We start from the raw sequence: 19197 nt of genomic DNA on the forward strand, positions 1-19197 counted from the left end.
CGAGATTCGTGCTTGTCTTGACTTGAGCGTCGAAGTACCTTTTGCAGGTACCTCCTCCCTTCGAAGCATCCACCCGAAGCTCTCATTCGCTCTCAGATTACTAGAAGATTACGAGTGTATCCTTAGACAAGTATATGTAACAAAGCTAACATTTCGAATGACCAATTCATTAATTAATATAAATGTGTTGCACTTTTCATAAATGTTTCAAGGTAACATAAATAATCTTCTTGCCCAACAGGAGCCTAATGGGATATTAAAGTAACATAACTAACCAGCATCATAGTGCATCAACCAGGTTTTAATTTGGCTCCATGTTACTTGTTTTGTAATGTAACTAACCTTGTGAAAGTAGAAAGATTCTCTTTTTTCCTTGGCTATTCACGTTGCACTATAAGAACTAAAAATGGATATGCTAAGCTCCACTATCAATCAATGAACTATTCCTTTCTCACCCTCAAAGTCATAAAGGGTAAACTGTTTTTTCATACATATCAACACGCGCATGCACAAGAAACCAAAAAGTTTCTCCAACTTCCCCCCCATCTCTTTCTTTTCATACTAAGCTGCACTCGAGACCTGGTATTTTTCTTTAACATATTCCTCCCTCTATTTTCATAGACAAATGATATACTTAAAAAATGTTCATTAACTCATCATTCAATCTTACAAAATTAACTTATAAAATAAATTAAAATATACATTATTTTGGTCATATATATTAGTAGTCAATGTATGATTTCGAACACACGTTGTTCATGCTAATGAAGTTTGCAAGATTAAAAAATTAAAGATAATCTAATGACAAATAAACAACAGGTGATCGTATGGGTGGGCAAGGGGCAAGTTGGGACAGATATATCTTTATCCTTACCTGATCTAAAAAAATTGACCAAATTATTTATTTAAACTTGAACCTAATCAAAACCTGAAATATATAAGACAAGATCAGGTCAATCCAATATTTTAACTCATTATATTAATATTATCACATGTATAGTTGAATTATGAAATAAAGATAATTAAATCAATGTATATTTTTATAACATATATTTGAAAAATGAATAATGACATTATAAATATAATATAATATTACACAAAGTTATATCACTTAAAAAAGTTTTATAAAAAAAAACACAATTATTCTAAAAATTTATACATTTTAAAAAGAATGAAAGAAGGGTTGGGATGGTTTAAAGTATTATATATCCAAATCCATCATAAAAATTATACTAGGTTGGATTTGTGGACGAACCATGTCATGCTCACCATCATGACCAAAAAGATCTAATAGTAATGATAGTATATAGTATGATACCATCTTAAGTATGAGATGATGTCTAACTCAATTCTACAAATCTAACTTAAAAATGAGTTTTATTATTCACTTATACATTATCATATTATTGGTGGATGTGATCTTCGAAATAATTATTATCTTAATACTTTTTTTTATAAAAATTTGTAATATTTTATAAAATTAAAAATATATTTAACACTTAAAAAGTAGAAAACGTTTTTAATATTTATTACATTGAAGAATGAAAAAGATTAGTAAGAAAAATGTTAAAAAGGATTTAATTATTTTTTTTATAATAACTTTTTGACTCGTTGAAAATGATAGGGGGACCATATGATCGGTTGACAAGGCCCACATAATGGTTAAACTTGCATTTTCAATATTTGGATTTGGACGGCTTCGCTAAGTAGCACAAGTTATTTTGTTTGGTTATTTTATTTTATTTTATTTTTATTTTTACGCAATTTAGGACTCATTAAGCATTGAGTATGCAGTCAAATTAAATTAAAAAAAAAAAAAAAAAACATTGAGTATGTAGTTTGACATTTGAGGCGATAAAATGATAATTGATAGTTATTAACAACCAGCAGATACTCGTGTATGGTGTATCACATAATATATGGTAAATAAATATAAAATATTAAACACATAAATTGGAAGAGTTAAAAATGTACTTTTAATTTTTAAGAATACATGGTTAGTTAATTTTAATTTTATTTTCTGTTTTATTAGTTTTGTTTTTCTATACTACATGTATCATATCTATTATTTAAGACAATATGTTTGAGTTGAATAGACTATTATATATAACAAGATTCTTCTTATTTAACATAATTTCATAACCAAAACTCAAATTCAAAATTATTGACTAAATTTATAAAATTAAAAAATTTTAAAAAACAATCCTAAAACTACTTTTTTTTAGACAAAGAATGTGATATTAAAAATAATTCGTACAATGGGTATTCCAATTCGTGTATATAATATTTATTAGGCTAGAGACACTCATCCTTACATTCATTTGAAAGGGAAAAGTAAAAGAAAAAACATGTATCTCTAACCATTTAGAATTCGAAACATTATATGCGTGTGTGTGATTTTACTTATATATTAACATGAGAACAATTGATTAAAAATAATAAATTATTATATATGATTAATTCTATTATAAACATCTCTTACATTATAAAAAATTACTCAATATTTCATCTATCAAATTTTATTGTGAAAGATACAATTTGATGAATTTATCATAATATATCTGACTCATACATAATATCATTAAAACATATACAAATGTTTTTGCTATTTAGATATTTAATCATATTGAGGTGATAAGCAGTCATGGTATAGATATTTAGAATAAATTCCATTTTGAGTGAATTAATAAAACATTATCAACAACTCAAAAGGAATAATTGGTTGTGGCAATGGTGACAAGTACAATTATCACCATAACAATAAACTCTAATATAGTGGGGACATGAGTCGTGGTTGCAGTGACAACCATCATTGTCATCATTATTATGTATAGAGTTGTCAAAATGGTCGTGGCCCGTGGGTCAACCCGATCCACCTTGAAAATGGGTCGGGTCGGGCCAAAATAAATAAAAATTTTATAATAAGTAAGTATATTTTAACCTGATCCACTTTCACCCGGCTCACTTGGGTTGAACTCGTGGTGGGCCAGGTAGTCCACTAGCCCACTTTTTTTAAAAATTGAAATTTAATTATGGTTTACAGTAGAAACTCTTTAAATTAATAATGTCAGGACTGGAGAAATTTATTAATTTAGAGAGTTATTAATTTATCGATAAATTAATAATTATTAATTTAAAGAGTTTTTAAGTAATTATACTGTATATACCAAATAAAAGGCAAATTAGTCTATGCCTCTTAGAATTACGTTATAGCGAACCTTGGGACTCAACGTAAATTAGTAACTTTTGAAGTACATATGCATTGGAAATCAATAATGACTTTTGAAGTACAGACAACTATTGAATCATATTTCAATAGAGTGTAATATATTTTTTTTTCATTTTCTATGAATTATTAATTTAGGATTTTCTTGGGACCGAAAATTATAAAGGGATCTCCCGAAAAATTATCTTATTATTTTATCGAGTTTTTCAATTTTTTACATTGGCCCAAGTGAGACCGGACAAATTTATTATTTTAGAGAGTTTATTAATTTATCGAGTATTAATTTAAAGAATTTCTACTGTATAGTTAATTGTGTATAATAGGACATTGAAATTTTTTATTTTGAACTTTTATCATAGTTTGTATTTAATTTTGTATGATGAGTTATGACTTATGACTATTAATGATGCTAATTTTATGATTATTATGTTAATTTATAGTTAATTTAAAATTTTGAATTTTGTTCATGATTTTTTTTAAAAATTTTTTGGTGGGTTGGTAGTCTGGCTCTTATAACCCACTAACTCGTGGTGGGCCAGGCTGGGCCAGGAAAATTTTGAGAAAATTAAAAGTGGGTCGGGTCAGGTTGGCTCGTTTTTAAAGTAAGTTAAGGTGGGTCTTATATGGGTCGGGCTACCCGTTTTGATAGCTATAATTATACCGGATAGATACAATAGGAAGGCCAAAGACTTCTCGGCATAATTGTACAAACATGAAACAAGTTGAGGAGTCATTAGCTCTTTACAATGACTCACACAACCTAACATATTAACACTAATGGATCTCGTTGTGGGCCTAAACCCATTAAGATTATTATAAATAAGGATGATTAGTAACAAAAAAGGTACGTTTTCATAATTACCAAGATTAATTAGCATTGATCTCTTTGACACCGAGAATTGACTTGAGCATTGGAGTGTCTTTTGTACATACTCCTTTCTTCCTTAGGACAAGCATATGGAGGATGAAGACTCAGGGGACGCAACGAAATCACCGACGTACCCTCGTGCAAGTACAATAATGACCGGATAGATCCCTATATTTTATAGTTTAGCAATTAACATAACAAAATATATAAATCTAACTGAACTATGAATATATCATTTAAGCAATTTATAGATATACATACAATAATATATATAAATGTGTGTGTGCATGTGTGTGCAGGAAAATCATAATATATTGAAATAATAAATATTCTTTAGTGGAACTACAACATATATCTTATACATATATATATACATATCTACACGAATCCAACTAATAGGTTCTAGTTGTTGGTCAAGCAACAACTACAAAATAACTACATCAAGGTAGCTCAAGCAACACTACCATCGTCCAGCAAGGCTCCTGAAAATTGGGTCATCCTCACTCCTAATCTTATGATCTTGCTCTCACAATAAGAATGATCATCATAATCCAACCACAAGAAATATTTAAGGGTAAGCTTTAATTCAAAGAAGCAACATAATATAAAAGTAAATAAACTATCTATATGAAGCAACTACATCAATCAAACTCAACCATTAGCCTTAGCTAAATCTCAACAACATCCAACACATTCATCACAACTCTTCTTCCTAACAACTTACAACATGTCTACTCAACATATAGACAACACAACACATAAACAACTCATTCTCGTATAAACTTACAACACAATCCAACTTAACAACATGTAACACAATCCAACTTAACAACATGTCTACATTTCAATTTACAACATAATTATACAACTTCTTAACATAACCATTTGGCATATATACAACACAACATATCAACACCACAACATATTTACAACATAATAACTATGTGCTTCATCACACATTTCCAAATAAGAGATGTCTTATAACACACGTAAGAAGTCTAACTGGCTTGATCTTACCAAACCAACTTAACAACAATATATCTTTTTGCATTTTCTAGATCAACAACAAATTTGTATAAAAATCCATAACACAACATGGTTTCTTGGATTTCACCACTTAAACTAGGAAAGTTTAGTATTTCTATCAAGGTTAGAACAACTTGGGTGTGAGCCTACCACAACCTTAACATTCATAATTAAGCCTATTATGGAATTAGTCCACTAACTACCCTCTAAATATTATACCCTTTCTAGTACTTAGTTAGGAGTTTTGACCCCCGACCTTGTACCTTACACAATTGGTCACTTCATGCATAGATGGCTCGACCCTATCCCTATATATATATGATTCTAAATTGGACACTTTATACACAAATGACTTAATCTGGCCACCATACTATATCAACTAAGGACCTTAAGAAGATTCAACACTCAACTTCAAGAGTTAACTTCTCAAAAAGGGTTTTCAATAATTGGACTCATAGAACACCACAATACCATATCCTCATAATGAGATATTCATATTTTAAAATAACATATCTCTTATAGTCCTCATTCAATCAACACAACTCAACTTTATGCCTTAAACATTATCAATATAACTACTTTAACACTACACAACATACAACTTTACTACTTTTAACTCGTATCAAGTTATAACTTTAAGCAATTTAAATACCAACATACATCCTTCTAGATCAATATTCAATGAATTAGAATCATACAAAAATATACAACATGTGAGTAACTCAACCTACTATTCACCTATTCAACACTTAGCCAAATAACCAACCATTTTTCTTTCAGCAACTCACACCTGACACCATTCTCCTAGTGCGTAGCATCATTAAGGCAATGAGTCTCTAGCTTGCCCTTGCCCAACATGAATGAGGCAAAAAGCCTTTGTGCTAATCATGCCTAATGTGGCTAAACCCACACCTGACCTCATTTAGGTACAAAGCCTCTTCCTGATTCATGTTCAACGTCACAACATTGGTGCACGACATTATTCAAGTAGAGATCTACTACCTTGATAATGCCTAGTGCCATTCCAAGTATCACCAAGTTAAAGAGCTCTAAGGATATCCACACCCCTGACACCCTTCAACCCACGTCCGACATGACTAAGTTAGAAAGATCTCCTCAAACTCACACTTAACGCTACCAATCTCATGTCTGACATTAGTAAGACAGAGAGCTTCTAACTTGCATCATGCCTAGCATTATGAAGTTACACCCAACCAATGGTGAATTATACACTTGGAAAATTCACGTTTTTGGCTCAATCCACCTAAAACTTCAAAAACTCCAACATGCTATGGTAAAAACTACATCTACTCATCATAAACAACTCAATTCCAACAAGAACAACAGCATGCAATCACAATTGAGTATAATGATCATCATTTTTGTTTGAGAAATGCAAAACATGCCAAAACTCAACAACTCAAATCTTCTTTCATGATTCACTTAAATAATCAATCAAAAAAGAAAGGACTACACAGAATTAATAACTACAATCTAACATCTAACAATCATCAAACTTCTTTTACCTCTAAATCACCTAGAATTAGGGGTAAAAGAAGAAAGTAGAATCTCTTGGGCTAGCTCCGCACGACCATTACAGCTCCAAGAGTCTTGTCTCTGAAAGTTCAAATTACCAACTCGCAACCAAATCTACGCTTAAGAGAAGGATGGAAGAAATTCATGAAGTTGGAAGAGAAGGCAATTCTCTTTAGGATCCAAAATTTCTCTCTAACCTCTCTCTAGATTTTCTTAAGAAATGAACTTATGGAACTTAAGTTTTGAGAAAATCTTATATACACTTCCCTAACTGGTCAAACTAGCCTCAATTCAAAACAACTCCTAACCTACATAAACTCATTAGGATTCTTATATCCTTAGAGTTTCACAACAATTAATCACAACACAAAAAAATTAATAAAATCAACATATATTAACAAAATGTACAGTGTTATAGTATCTTTATTTTATTATAATTTTACCCATATTGTTTGCATGTGTGGTTTGTGACCAATGATCTTAATGGTAGTGTTCATGGAAGCATATGTCGAGGTGATCCAAAATGTCACAAACTTCTTTGATTTTCCGTAGCCATGTTTGTGTGGAACCTTATCCTCTTGAATTCCATGAGTCGTCATAGAAGACGATGAGGCACTACAAAAAATATGTTACATAGTGGAGGCTTGTTTGCGAAGGTTATAAAACCTTCCTTAAATTAATGAAAATGTAACGTTACGCCATAACATATCAAATTATACATAAAATGATTCGTTGGTAAAATGATTTATATTATATGTTATACTCGATAAAACTCTAGCATTTAATAATAAAAAAAGTTTTGAAAAAAAAAAAGTAATATAAAAAGGCATAAAATTACCTTTGTAAGTTCTCAAAAGAAGTCTAAAACAATAAGTAATGATAAAAGAAACTTTAAATCTAAAACGAGATTTACATAAAAAACAAATATAATTAAAAGAAAACATGAACTAGACATTTAAACCCAAATGTCACATTAATGAAAGTAGTCCCATCAAAGTAAAATTAAAGCTTAAGCTTCATTTCTCATTGGCTAAAACTCATCTATATGATTGACATATGAAATTAGTATTCAACCTAAACAAGAGAGCACAATATGGCATAAAGGAGAATATGTCTCACACATAAAATAGACACGTATGAAGAGAACATGTAGTAACTAAACACAAACAACAATATCTAGCTCGTACACAATCACATCACAAGACATTGGACTCATGAGGACTTATGCTCTTAATCTTTATATTCATGTGGTACTAATCACACTATGCACAAGATGCACACAACATGTGAAGTAGGCACTAGTGCAAAAAAGGGTATTTACGTCACCCAATTTACGTCGCAAACCACAAACACCGACGTTGTAAAAATGCGGTGGCAGTTTCGTAAATAAGTGGAGACTAATTTACGTCGGACCTCTCGTAGACCGACGTAAATTAGGTAATTTACGTCGGGTACCTCTATTCCGACGTAAATTTACGTCGGTTCCCTTTAGTCCGACGTAAATTTACGTCGGTTCCCTTTAGTCCGACGTAAATTTACGTCGGTCCCACCCACGTCCGACGTAAATTTACGTCGGAGTCCACCAAGGCCGACGTAAATTTACGTCGGCGAAGCCTTATCCGACGTAATAGTTCTCCTATATTGCCCCCAAAGTCCCATTTTCATTCCTGCGCTCACAGTTTATACGAAATCCTCTGAATTACTTGAGTCTCCCTCTGCGTTTACGGCTACATTCAACGTATCCAAGTTTGTAAGTGTCAGCACGTTGGTCGTTTGAGGTTAGTTTGTTGTCCCCGTAATTTATTTGTTTTTTTTTTGCTATTTGTTCCTCTAGAACGGCCCGTTCTGCAAGGAGAACGGGCCGTTCTCCTTGCAGAACAGGCCGTTCTCCTTGTAGAACGGGCCGTTCTCCTTGCAGAACGGGCCGTTCTCCTTGCAGCACGGGCCGTTCTCCTTGCAGAACGGACCGTTCTGCAAGCGGTACGGGTCGTACTGCATGGAGAACGGCCCGTTCTGCTGGAATTTTTGTTGTTGTATGTATTATTTGTTTTTTTATTAGTTATTTTGTTTCTATATTGTTATTATCTTTTTTACTTTATTTGTCTATTCAATTAATTCATTGTTTTAATAATGATAGTTTAATTTTTTCAGGATTATGGAGGATTCTGGGTCTGGCAGTGGAAAGAGGGAAGGTAGATCTGTCACTCGATTGTCTGGGTTGACAGCTGGGCGCATTGCCAAGGAGAGGACACCGATTGAGGTGGATCCTCGTTCTGGCAAGGCATCAGGCCCAAATGCTGCCAAGTTTAAGAGCTATTTGGGAGTCCTAGCTCGACGACATGTTTCTATTATCATTCCATCATGGGATGACGTTCAGGAGGTTGACAAGAACCTCATGTGGCAGGATATTCAGGTATATACTTTCACATCCTTTCAATATTATATAACTTAAATACATTATTTATTATTTGTTGTTATTTTCATAGCAAAATTTTGACATTCCCAACACTGAGGGCATGAGGAGGAAGATGTTATCTGCCCTTGCCAGCAGGTGGAGAGACTTCAAGACTTTCTTGACACGGGAGTATGTATTTGGAGAGCGCCAAAATGAGACTCCCTGTCTAAAGTACCAGATCACTGATGAGGAGTGGATGCAATTTTGTGCCACTCGATTGGACCCTTCGTGGCAGGTTAGTTATTGATAACTTTTACATTGACACAAATACTTAAGGTATATTTTAATTTATCTCATTTTTTTTTTGTATTATTGCAGGCTAAAAGAATAGCTGCCCAAGAACGACAAGCCAAGAATGATGCACCCCATCTATTGTCAAGAGGGGGATATGAAAGAAAAAAAAAGCAAATGAAGAAGGCTAGGGCACAGGCAGCAGGGGTTGAGGATGCTGACCGTGTGGAGTCACCTCCCCGCCATGAGATGTGGATAGCAGCCCGGACAAAACCAGATGGGCAAATGACTTCTGAGTCTGCAAGGGTCGTTGCTAATAAAATAGTAAGTAAAAATATACAAATTAAGACTCTTCATTTCAACTCATTTAATTCATAAGATTTTTTAATCTTCCTTATTGTTGCAGGAGGATTTAGTTGAGCAGAGCACCCAGGGCTCATTTGTTTCCGATGGTCGGAATGATATCCTCACAACGGCCATAGGAAAGCCAGAGCACGGAGGTCGTGTGCGTGGTGTTGGTGGTTCTTGGAGCCACCGAGATTTCTTTGGTGGCCGATCATCGAGGAGCATTGTCGACTCTTGCAGTCAAGAGGTTATACAGAAATTGGAGCAGAGATTGGAGATGCAGTTTGAAGAGAAACTGAAGAATATTGAAAAATAGTTTGAAGAGAAGTTTGAACTTTTGGCTCGTTCTCAGCAACAGACTGCAGTTGCTCATGATGGTGTTCGAGTCAGCACTAAAGGGAGTTGTGCTGCTCCAAATTTCTCAGGGGAACATGCTCACACTGATGTACCAAACCAGTGCGAGTTATATGTTGAGGATGACCCCCCACGGTTAGTGGCTATTGGCTGAGTATTTGAGGGTGGCTCAACCATCCATGGTGTCCCTCTACAGCCAGACTGGACACGGGTTGTGGTTGACCAAGTTCAAGATGCTGCTGCTCCAGTGCCTTTGCCCAATACAGAGGTTCAACTAGTGGGGCAGGCAACCGGCACATTCTTAGCTTGGCCAAAATGTTTGGTCATGCCGCTTTCAGCACGGGCAAAGGTAATTATATTATTGCTCTTTTAGATTCTTATAATTCTATTATTGTTTAACTAATTTTGATTATTTCTTTAGGATTTTATCGATCGTGGTAAGGAGGTCATAAGAGAACCTCATGTTCATGATGCTAATATTGCAGAAGCTGAGGATGATCCCATATCTAAGCTTCTAATCAAATTACCACGATTAAAGAAGCAACCAATTCAATTGCAGTGGGACATTAGAGTTTTTGGAGTTGATAGCTCTGATGTTCCACTATACATATCTCTGCCTGATGCATTAGAGATTGTTGGGGGAAACTCCATGTTAAATATATCTGTCATACAGTTGTGGGCCATGTAAGTCATATTTTCTTTTATGAGTCTAAATTTACAATAATTACATTTAACTTATAATAATTATTTGTGTTAGGTACATGGACAAATTGAGTGTGGAGCAAGCACAAGCAGAAGTATATGGATTTATTGAGCCTCAATCCATCCAAAAATCAGGAAACACTCAGGTCCAGATCCAACAATATATGCAAACATGGATGAGTGACTCAAGAAGACATATATACATGGCTCCATACATTGACGGGTTAGTTTTTTAATTGATTTTTTAATCATGGTAATTTTTTAACTGATTTGTTTGTCATACAATGTAGGTCTCATTGGCAGTTAATGGTAATCATTCCTAAGGAATATACCGTGGTGTGGTTTTGTTCACTTCATCGAAAACCAAGCCAGGAAATTAAAAGCCAATTACATGGGTAACTAAATTTTTTCATTATGTTTTAACACTGTAATTATATATATTGGCTAACATTTATTTTTATTTCAATTAATTAGAATCGTGTCTGGAGCTAATATATTAAGTGGAAGAGCCAGATCATCAAAGTCATTGCATTTCATATACCCTAAGGTTAGCAAATTAATTCATACAGTCAATAATATTTAAATTTATTGACTTTGAAATTAATAGTTATTTGTTTCTCATTTTAGTGTAATAAGCAACAAGACTCGTTTGAATGTGGCTATTACATCATGTATTGGATGAAAGCCATAGTTTCTGTGGGTATTATTGATTCTTGGGCGCAGGTAATTCATATCAAAATTTATTTAACTATATTTACCTTTAGAATAATTAACATTGCATATTAATGACACTTAAATTACCCTTTCAGGTCTTTCAAGATCCATCTCCATTGCCCGAAGATGAGATGCTCAAGATAAGAGAACAATGGGCAACTTTTTTTCTAAGTTTAGTTAGTTAGATATTATGTTTATAGTTTGATAGTTAGTTATTTAGATAGCATTGACAAACATGTTTTATAGCTTTTTTAGGATAATAGGATTTACATTGTCATAATTTATGTTTTTTAAGATTTATATATTATTTTCTTTTTGTCATTCAATTTTGAAATACAATTTGAATTTCTATTCTGGACTGCCTGGTTTAGATTTGGTATTCTGGATTATATTTATATGCAGGTGTTGGGTATATCAATTTACAAACGTTTTTAAAAAAAAACTGCCACAATTTACGTCGGACATGGCGTTGTCCGACGTAAATTTACGTCGGGCCTTGCAATGACCGACGTAAATTTACGTCGGACAAGGCCACGTCCGACGTAAATTTGTGGCATGATTTTGACCCTTTTTACGTCGGTCTGAAAAATTTCCCGACGTAAATTTACGTCGTCTTCCAGTGGCGACGTAAATTTACGACTCCCGTATTAACGTCGGACCCTTTTCCGACGTAAAAGGGTCAAAATACACGACGTAAAACACCCTTTGTGTACTAGTGAGGAGTACATGAACTAGAAAATGATTTTCATGTTATGGGTAACCAACACGCATTACACTCTCATATAACACAATATATATCAAGAGCTAGTCAAGGTATCACAATTGCTCGTGGTTGCCTCTTATCCCACTCAAATAAGAGGTTTTCCACCATAACACATTGAGGCTAATGTAAAATACCATAGAGATCTTTCCACATAGACTTGAATCCACCCCCAAACAAACTATGGTATCACAATAGCTCGTGGTTGCCTCTTATCCCACTCAAATAAGAGGTTTTCCACCATAACACATTGAGGCTAATGTAAAATACCATAGAGATCTTTCCACATAGACTTGAATCCACCCCCAAACAAACTATGCATGAATGCATGGACTCCAACACATTATACAACATCCAAAATTCATAATAATGCTCATCACACTTATCACGTTAATTACTTGGCTAAAACTAAACTTTCACTCGACTAGACTATTGTGTATGGGTTACTTTTTTTTTTCTTCATTTGTATATAAATAAGGGTTTTTCAAAAGAAAAATTGCACAAATAAACATCTCAAATTTCTCTCATTCACTCTCAAAAAATTCTCAACTTCTTTTCATTCTATGGATTCAAACCAAAATTCATGGTTTAATTTAATACCAAATTATCAACAACCCACAAATCCAAATTCCCAAAATCCATGGTTTAACAAAAGTAGTTATTAATAATTTTATTACTTTTTTATTGTGCCAACAAAATATTTAAATAATGATAAAATAAAAAATTAGTTATTTTTTAAAAAATTAATTAATTTATAAATAACTAAATAAATTATTATAAATTAATAAATAAATTCATGATAAAATATAATGATGTAAACTTTTTGGTGGGACCTATTGGAAACACCTAAAGAGAGTTGCTCCATTGTAGAGATGAAGTACTTGAAAGTGTTTGTATAGGGAAGAGTAAAAGTGAATGATATGTACAAATAAATCTTATTAAAAGCACCTAAATGAAGTTGCTTCATTGTAGATGCTCTTAATTAGCTTCAAGCCCAAATAAATGACCATGAAAAACAAAAAGTCTGGAACAAAACACGATCCTCCTTCAACTCCATAATATAGTGCGAAACATTTGTACTTTTAAACCAGAAATATGAGAATGGTTTATGTTCCGTATCCTTTTCTGTAAAAAGGGTTTTAGCTACCCCTTGTACCTATTATATTTATATATAATCTTCATTTTGGCTGTTAAAAAAATAATACGATGCTTGGTCATTGCATCCAATAACGTGCTTATCTAGTAATGTGTTTTATCCTTTTCATTTTTAAACACAATCAGTAAATATTTTATATATAAAAATTATTATGTTATAAATAAAATAAATAATATTTAATGTAAATAATTTAAAACATTTAATGAAATGTATTAAATATTTTTTAATTAATGTTTGTAACAGATTTGTTTAATAAAATGTTTCTAAAGTCGAGTCATTTAAATAAATAATTTAATTAAATATTTATTTAATAATCCTTTATTAAACTGAAGCTTTTTATTCAATAATATGGTTAAATTAATAAAGTATAAGGAAAATGTGTTTTAAGTTCTTCATAATTTAGTTAAAATTAGTATCAATTCTTATATTTTAATAAAAATGATTCTTTTTAATAGTGCTTTAACTTGATCCAGTCTCAATCTTATTCTTCATAGTTTTTTATCTAACAAAGATTTCTCTCGATCTTTTTAACCTTCATCTGTGTATGCATACATAACATATATAAACACGTGTTAATTTTGAATTCGTGTTGAAACCAATATGTAACAAATGGATGCTTTTTGCACTTTTTTTTCTGTGTGTGTGGATCGATTAGGTATGAAGTGTGAAATTTTGGATTATATTCTATTTAAGATGTTTCCAAAAGTTTTCTTCGGTAAAATAGTCTGAAATTTAAAATTTTTTATTCTATGGTAACAACTCGGTTTATATAAGTTGAGAAAATCTAACAAAGACTTACAAGATTTGATCCTCACCTATTCATTATTCCAAAAACAATTTCTCTAGTTGTTTTTATTCTAACTGTGAGTCCTACATGTAAGTTTTATAATTTTTTAATATTATCAATTATAAAAAATTAAAATAATTTTTGAAATTAATGATTACCACGTAATAATAGAGAATAGTATGTAATTTTTTATATAATAAAAATCTTTTTTATCCTTATAGCACTTTGATCTCCTTGAAAAAAGAATCAAAATTTCATTAACTCTTTTTTCTACTCTCGTTATCTTCCATGATGGCTAGGATTTGAGAGAATACTTTTTGTCAAGAGTATGAACATTATTTCACATCAGTGAGTATTTATAATTCATTTATAATTTAGTCTCTAATTATTTAATTGTTTATTTATTTGTTCTTTTATACATCACATGTCTTTCATGTGAGTCATACTTATTTTACATTATTTCTTTTATATTTTACATGTTTTTCACATGAGAGATACTTAGTTACACTACCATCATTTAACTTATATGTTATTTTAAAATTATTTATGTAAAGAGTTATATTTTATTGTTGTCATGTTTAATATACTTATCCGAAAATTTCGTTTCGCAGGAGTGGTTTTCTGCAGATCTCGCAAGCAGGGTGTTTTAAATTTCTCAATTTTAGATTTGCTCCACCACAATTTCAGGTTAGACCGGTAGACTAGACTTATGCAAATTGGGAATTCAAATTAACTATATCCTTAACTTTACACCGTTACTTTACTCACAATTATTTAGTTCTTATTTTACCATATTAGTTTGGTGGCACTGTTTCATTGTTATATGGTTCCATTACTTTTTATTCCAATTATATGGTACTTTTTATTTGGAGGTAACTGTGTATGCTAATTTATTAGACTTAATTATAATACCTTTTGAATTTTACTAATGCTCATAGCTTGATGTTTGACACTTTTTGACGAGTATCACATGGTAGTAGGTGTACCTGTAACATAAAAAAAACGGTGTGTAATCATAGGTCATTAGGTTGTTGATTTACTTAATCAAGTATTTTTCTTCTTTTCATATTTCATCCAAATGATACTCCAAGTGTTTAAGATATACCTTTAGATGCAAGAGGATTTTTACTGCTAGCAATCCTTAGTTTAAGATATACCTTTAGAAGTTTTCGACCTCGTAGTTTATCAAATTAGGGGAGACTTGAAAATCCACAAAATGTAAACATAAAACATGAAAATAATGAGGTTTAGAAACTCCAAAAAAAAAAAAAAAAAAAACTTTACAAAGAACATACTTTTAAAACTTCTATTATAAAACCTCCAATGTTAGCATGTTTTAAAATTTCCACTATCAAATTAAAAGGAATGTAAACATGAGACAAAAATGATTTTATTTAGAAGTTTTCGACCTCGTAGTTTATCAAATTAGGGGAGACTTGAAAATCCACAAAATGTAAACATAAAACATGAAAATAATGAGGATTAGAAACTCCCCAAAAAAAAACCATTACAAAGAACATAATTTTAAAACTTCTATTATAAAACCTCCAATGTTAGCATATTTGAAAATTTCCACTAAAAAAATACCGTTAGCATAATTTGAAAGCTTTAATTAAAACCTCTACTTTTATTATGTTTTCCTTTTGTAGTGACAATCAAATTTGAAGAACGTTATCACTACAACATAAATTTTTTTTTAACAATATTTAAAAAATATTACTTAATTGTTTATAAATATTATTAATATATAGTTTATATTATTAAAAACTTTTAATAACATTTTTATGCAATTAGATAACATTTTTCAAATGTTATCAAAATGATACTTTTATAACATTTTAATGATGTTGTTAAATTTTTGTTAACTTTATAAAAATAATAATTAATTTTAATATAAGATGTTTTAACCAATTATTATATTTTATGTCTCCTAAAATTCTACAAATTCTTTAAGAGGAAGTTGAAGACATTCTTAATTAATTATCACTAATTATATATTAACTATCAAAATTCATTATTTTAAGTATAACTATATGATTATATATATTCTTTATTAATTATTTATTTAGTCTATGTGAAACTATGAGAAACAATTAGATATGAGAAATATATACCCTTTGTGTAATATTTTTTTTTATTTGATGTGTGACTTTTGGTTTTAGAAGCAATTAGAAAAAATAATCTTGAGATAATAAAATGTTACTTATATATAGTAACAATTTTTTTAAAAAAATGTTACAAAATAATCTATATGACATTTTTTACTTATATATAGGACTTTGATTTTGAAAATATATTGGGAAGAACAATATTAAAATAACAATGTTACTTTATCTATAGTAACATTTTTCAAAAAAAAAAAAGGTACAAAATAACTTATTTATTTAGTATATAGTAACATTTTAACAAATTTAAGTAAAAAATATTAAAAAAATTAAAATATAATAGTATATGCTTCTCTAACAGACGTCAAAGATCATTTACTTATTATTATATCTATTTGAAATTTGTTAATATAGATTTATGTTCCTTTTAAATTTCTTACTCTTGTGAGATATGATCTATTACTCTAAATTTATGTCAATCCAAATACTTTTGTGTTTACGTTATTTTCTATCATTTAGATTATGAACCTCTATTTTTCTTATAAATCTACTTTAAATCATTCATTACAAATGATAAAAAAAAATGTGAATGCAATTTTTAAAACAAGAGAGATGTGAGAATACAATGAAATTTAATAAATAGGTTTTAGTGTAACTAAGATATATTTGCATACAAATTAAAAAACGTTTTTTTTTTAAATTTTTTTATTAAAAAATATTTTTTATTTTTGACAGAGAAACTTAAAAAAAAAAAATACAAGAAATTTTTAAAAACAGTTGAAACTTGTAACCATGCAAGATCATGATCCACCGGTAACACTTCCGTTGAAGATTTCAATGGTGTCACCCTGGCTAACATGGTGCCAACGGAAAGACCTATCATCGTCCATAACATTCTGCTTGTAAATGAAGAAATACCCATCTTGTGGTAGATGAAACTGAAGCCTTTGGTGCACCTTCTGCAACTCCTTCCTCAACTCTCCCACATTATCAGAAGCGTTCACTTCCACCGGAACCTTCTTCGTCCCACTCTTGGGCAACACCATCAGCTTCAGCTTCTTCACCGACGGAGACGCCGTGGGCGACGGCCGGAAACTCACGTCGATCTCACTGTTCTCCGAAATGTCACACTCTCGCAACACCTGATGATCAAGTAGCTCCGCTCCCGTTGAAGAAGCATGCAAGACCAATCGATTAACCGCCACAGACACGTTTTCCATCTCGTGGATCCTCTCCTTGAGCCTCAAAACGGTGTCGTTCACGTCCACCTCGAGAGTCACCACGTGCGTTTTGGACGCCACTTTCATGTTGAGCTGAATCTTGGTGTGCGGAGAGTTAACATTAACATTAACATTAACGTTAGCATTAACAACGTTAGCATTAACATTAACATTAACGACCTCCTTGTTCTCGTCCTTGTTGCTATCAGGGGACACGTGGAGGTGAATGCGCGAGTTGTGGAGGATTTCGACCTTCCAAGGGTCGTCACTGTCTTGGAGAACTTGGCCGTTGAGGATTAGGGTTTGCTTCGAGATGGGAATGTTTTGGTACTTTTGGACCTTCTCTTTGATTTCTAGAACTGTGTCGAAGTAACCAACTTCCATGGAGAATGATCTTCCTTTTTGGAGCTCGAACGTTACGTCCATGTTGTTGTTCAGCTTGAGTGTTGCATGTTGTGGTGTGGAACTACTTAAATGCAAAGTTTAGGGTTTAGGCTACATTTGGGATTGACTCATTCAATTTGTTAAAACAACTCGGAATAAAAATAATAGACAAAATCATAAAATAATAATAATTATTATTAATTTTCAAAATTATCTTTAGTTTAATTTTTTTTTTTGTTCGTATCCAGGACCGACAGCAGTGACTAATCTCCTCGCTAGGTTGGAGGCACCTCAAAGGGTGGGATAGTTGGCCCCAAGATTTAACGCGGCTGCATACACAAGGCAGGATTCGAACCCCTGACCTTGCTTAAGTGTGGATCAACCCCTACCGCTGAACCACACGCTTGAGGTTCTTTAGTTTAGATTTAAACATTGAAAAAAGCTAGTAAATTTATAAAATAAGTGTCATTATTAAAAAAAATTATATGGTTAAATAGAAATAAAATAAGATGAGTTGAATAAGACTTTGCTTCTATAGGATGTCAGATTTAAATATAGTTTGTTACTTATCGTAAGATTTCTGTTTCGGGGTGACTTAATCTTTTAATTTGAAAGATTGACTTCACCATAACCTACTTAAAATATTATTTTATATATTAATATAAAAGTTTTAGAAAGTTAAAAACACAATGTAAAACAGACTGTAAATTATGAAAAATGAAACCACTACTATTTGAGGCATGGGAAGAAGAAAGAAATAGGTAGGTTAGACTTTGTAAGAGTTGATGCGAACTTGTTTATATTATATAAGCTTATTTTTAAGATTTAATATGATTTTTCATGAAAACTTGTTTAAATAAAGTCAATATTTCAGTAAGGTAGAAAAAGTGACATAAATGTACTCCTCAATAAGCACATATATGCTTAAATTTATGCATTTCAACATGATTATTACAATATGAAAAGGTAAATAAACATATGGTTTTAATATATTAGAAAGTGTAATATAATAATATTAACAATTTTAATATTTATATTTACTTAGATAGGTCAAGGTTAAATTTAAAAAGCTTTTTGGATGGACTACATAATGATTTTTTTAACTAAATAAATTTTTATAAATTTTTTTACGTAGTTTATTTAGTTTATTTCCTAAACAAGCTTAGCCTAATTTAGTTTAAATTATATCATATGTTATTGTAAATTCTCCCAAAATCCAAATTCTGCATACCTTAAATTTGTTTCTAAGACTCAATCTCAACTTAAAAAAAAAAAGGAAGAATATTTATGAAAAAATCTGATATGGAAATATTTTTGTTTTGTTTTTA

The 19197-nt window shown here is 31.3% G+C and overlaps 3 protein-coding genes across 3 annotated transcripts; 2 read left to right on the forward strand and 1 right to left on the reverse strand.

Moving 5' to 3' along the window:
• The first annotated feature begins 8661 nt into the window (after positions 1-8661).
• Positions 8662-10009, forward strand: LOC145949687 (uncharacterized). Its single transcript, XM_083060461.1, has 4 exons — positions 8662-9069; positions 9143-9346; positions 9430-9666; positions 9749-10009. Exons 1-4 carry the CDS (start codon positions 8812-8814, stop codon positions 10001-10003), a joined length of 954 nt encoding a protein of 317 aa, XP_082916587.1. The 5' UTR covers positions 8662-8811; the 3' UTR covers positions 10004-10009.
• Positions 10010-10263: 254 nt separating this feature from the next.
• Positions 10264-12337, forward strand: LOC145949688 (uncharacterized). The gene is made up of 6 exons (XM_083060462.1): positions 10264-10390; positions 10463-10725; positions 10799-10966; positions 11034-11138; positions 11218-11290; positions 11371-12337. Exons 1-6 carry the CDS (start codon positions 10367-10369, stop codon positions 11527-11529), a joined length of 792 nt encoding a protein of 263 aa, XP_082916588.1. The 5' UTR covers positions 10264-10366; the 3' UTR covers positions 11530-12337.
• A 4277-nt stretch (positions 12338-16614) lies between these two features.
• Positions 16615-17976, reverse strand: LOC109816330 (ubiquitin domain-containing protein 7SL RNA1). Its single transcript, XM_083060491.1, has 2 exons — positions 17567-17976; positions 16615-17323 (listed from the first exon to the last, which is right to left on the reverse strand). The coding sequence occupies exons 1-2, from the start codon at positions 17909-17911 to the stop codon at positions 17066-17068; spliced, it is 603 nt and encodes a 200-aa protein (XP_082916617.1). The 5' UTR covers positions 17912-17976; the 3' UTR covers positions 16615-17065.
• Positions 17977-19197: the final 1221 nt, after the last annotated feature.

Source organism: Cajanus cajan, chromosome 7 (genome assembly GCF_000230855.2).
Source record: "Cajanus cajan strain Asha chromosome 7, NIPB_CcT2T_4, whole genome shotgun sequence".
NCBI classification, from domain to species: domain Eukaryota; kingdom Viridiplantae; phylum Streptophyta; class Magnoliopsida; order Fabales; family Fabaceae; genus Cajanus; species Cajanus cajan.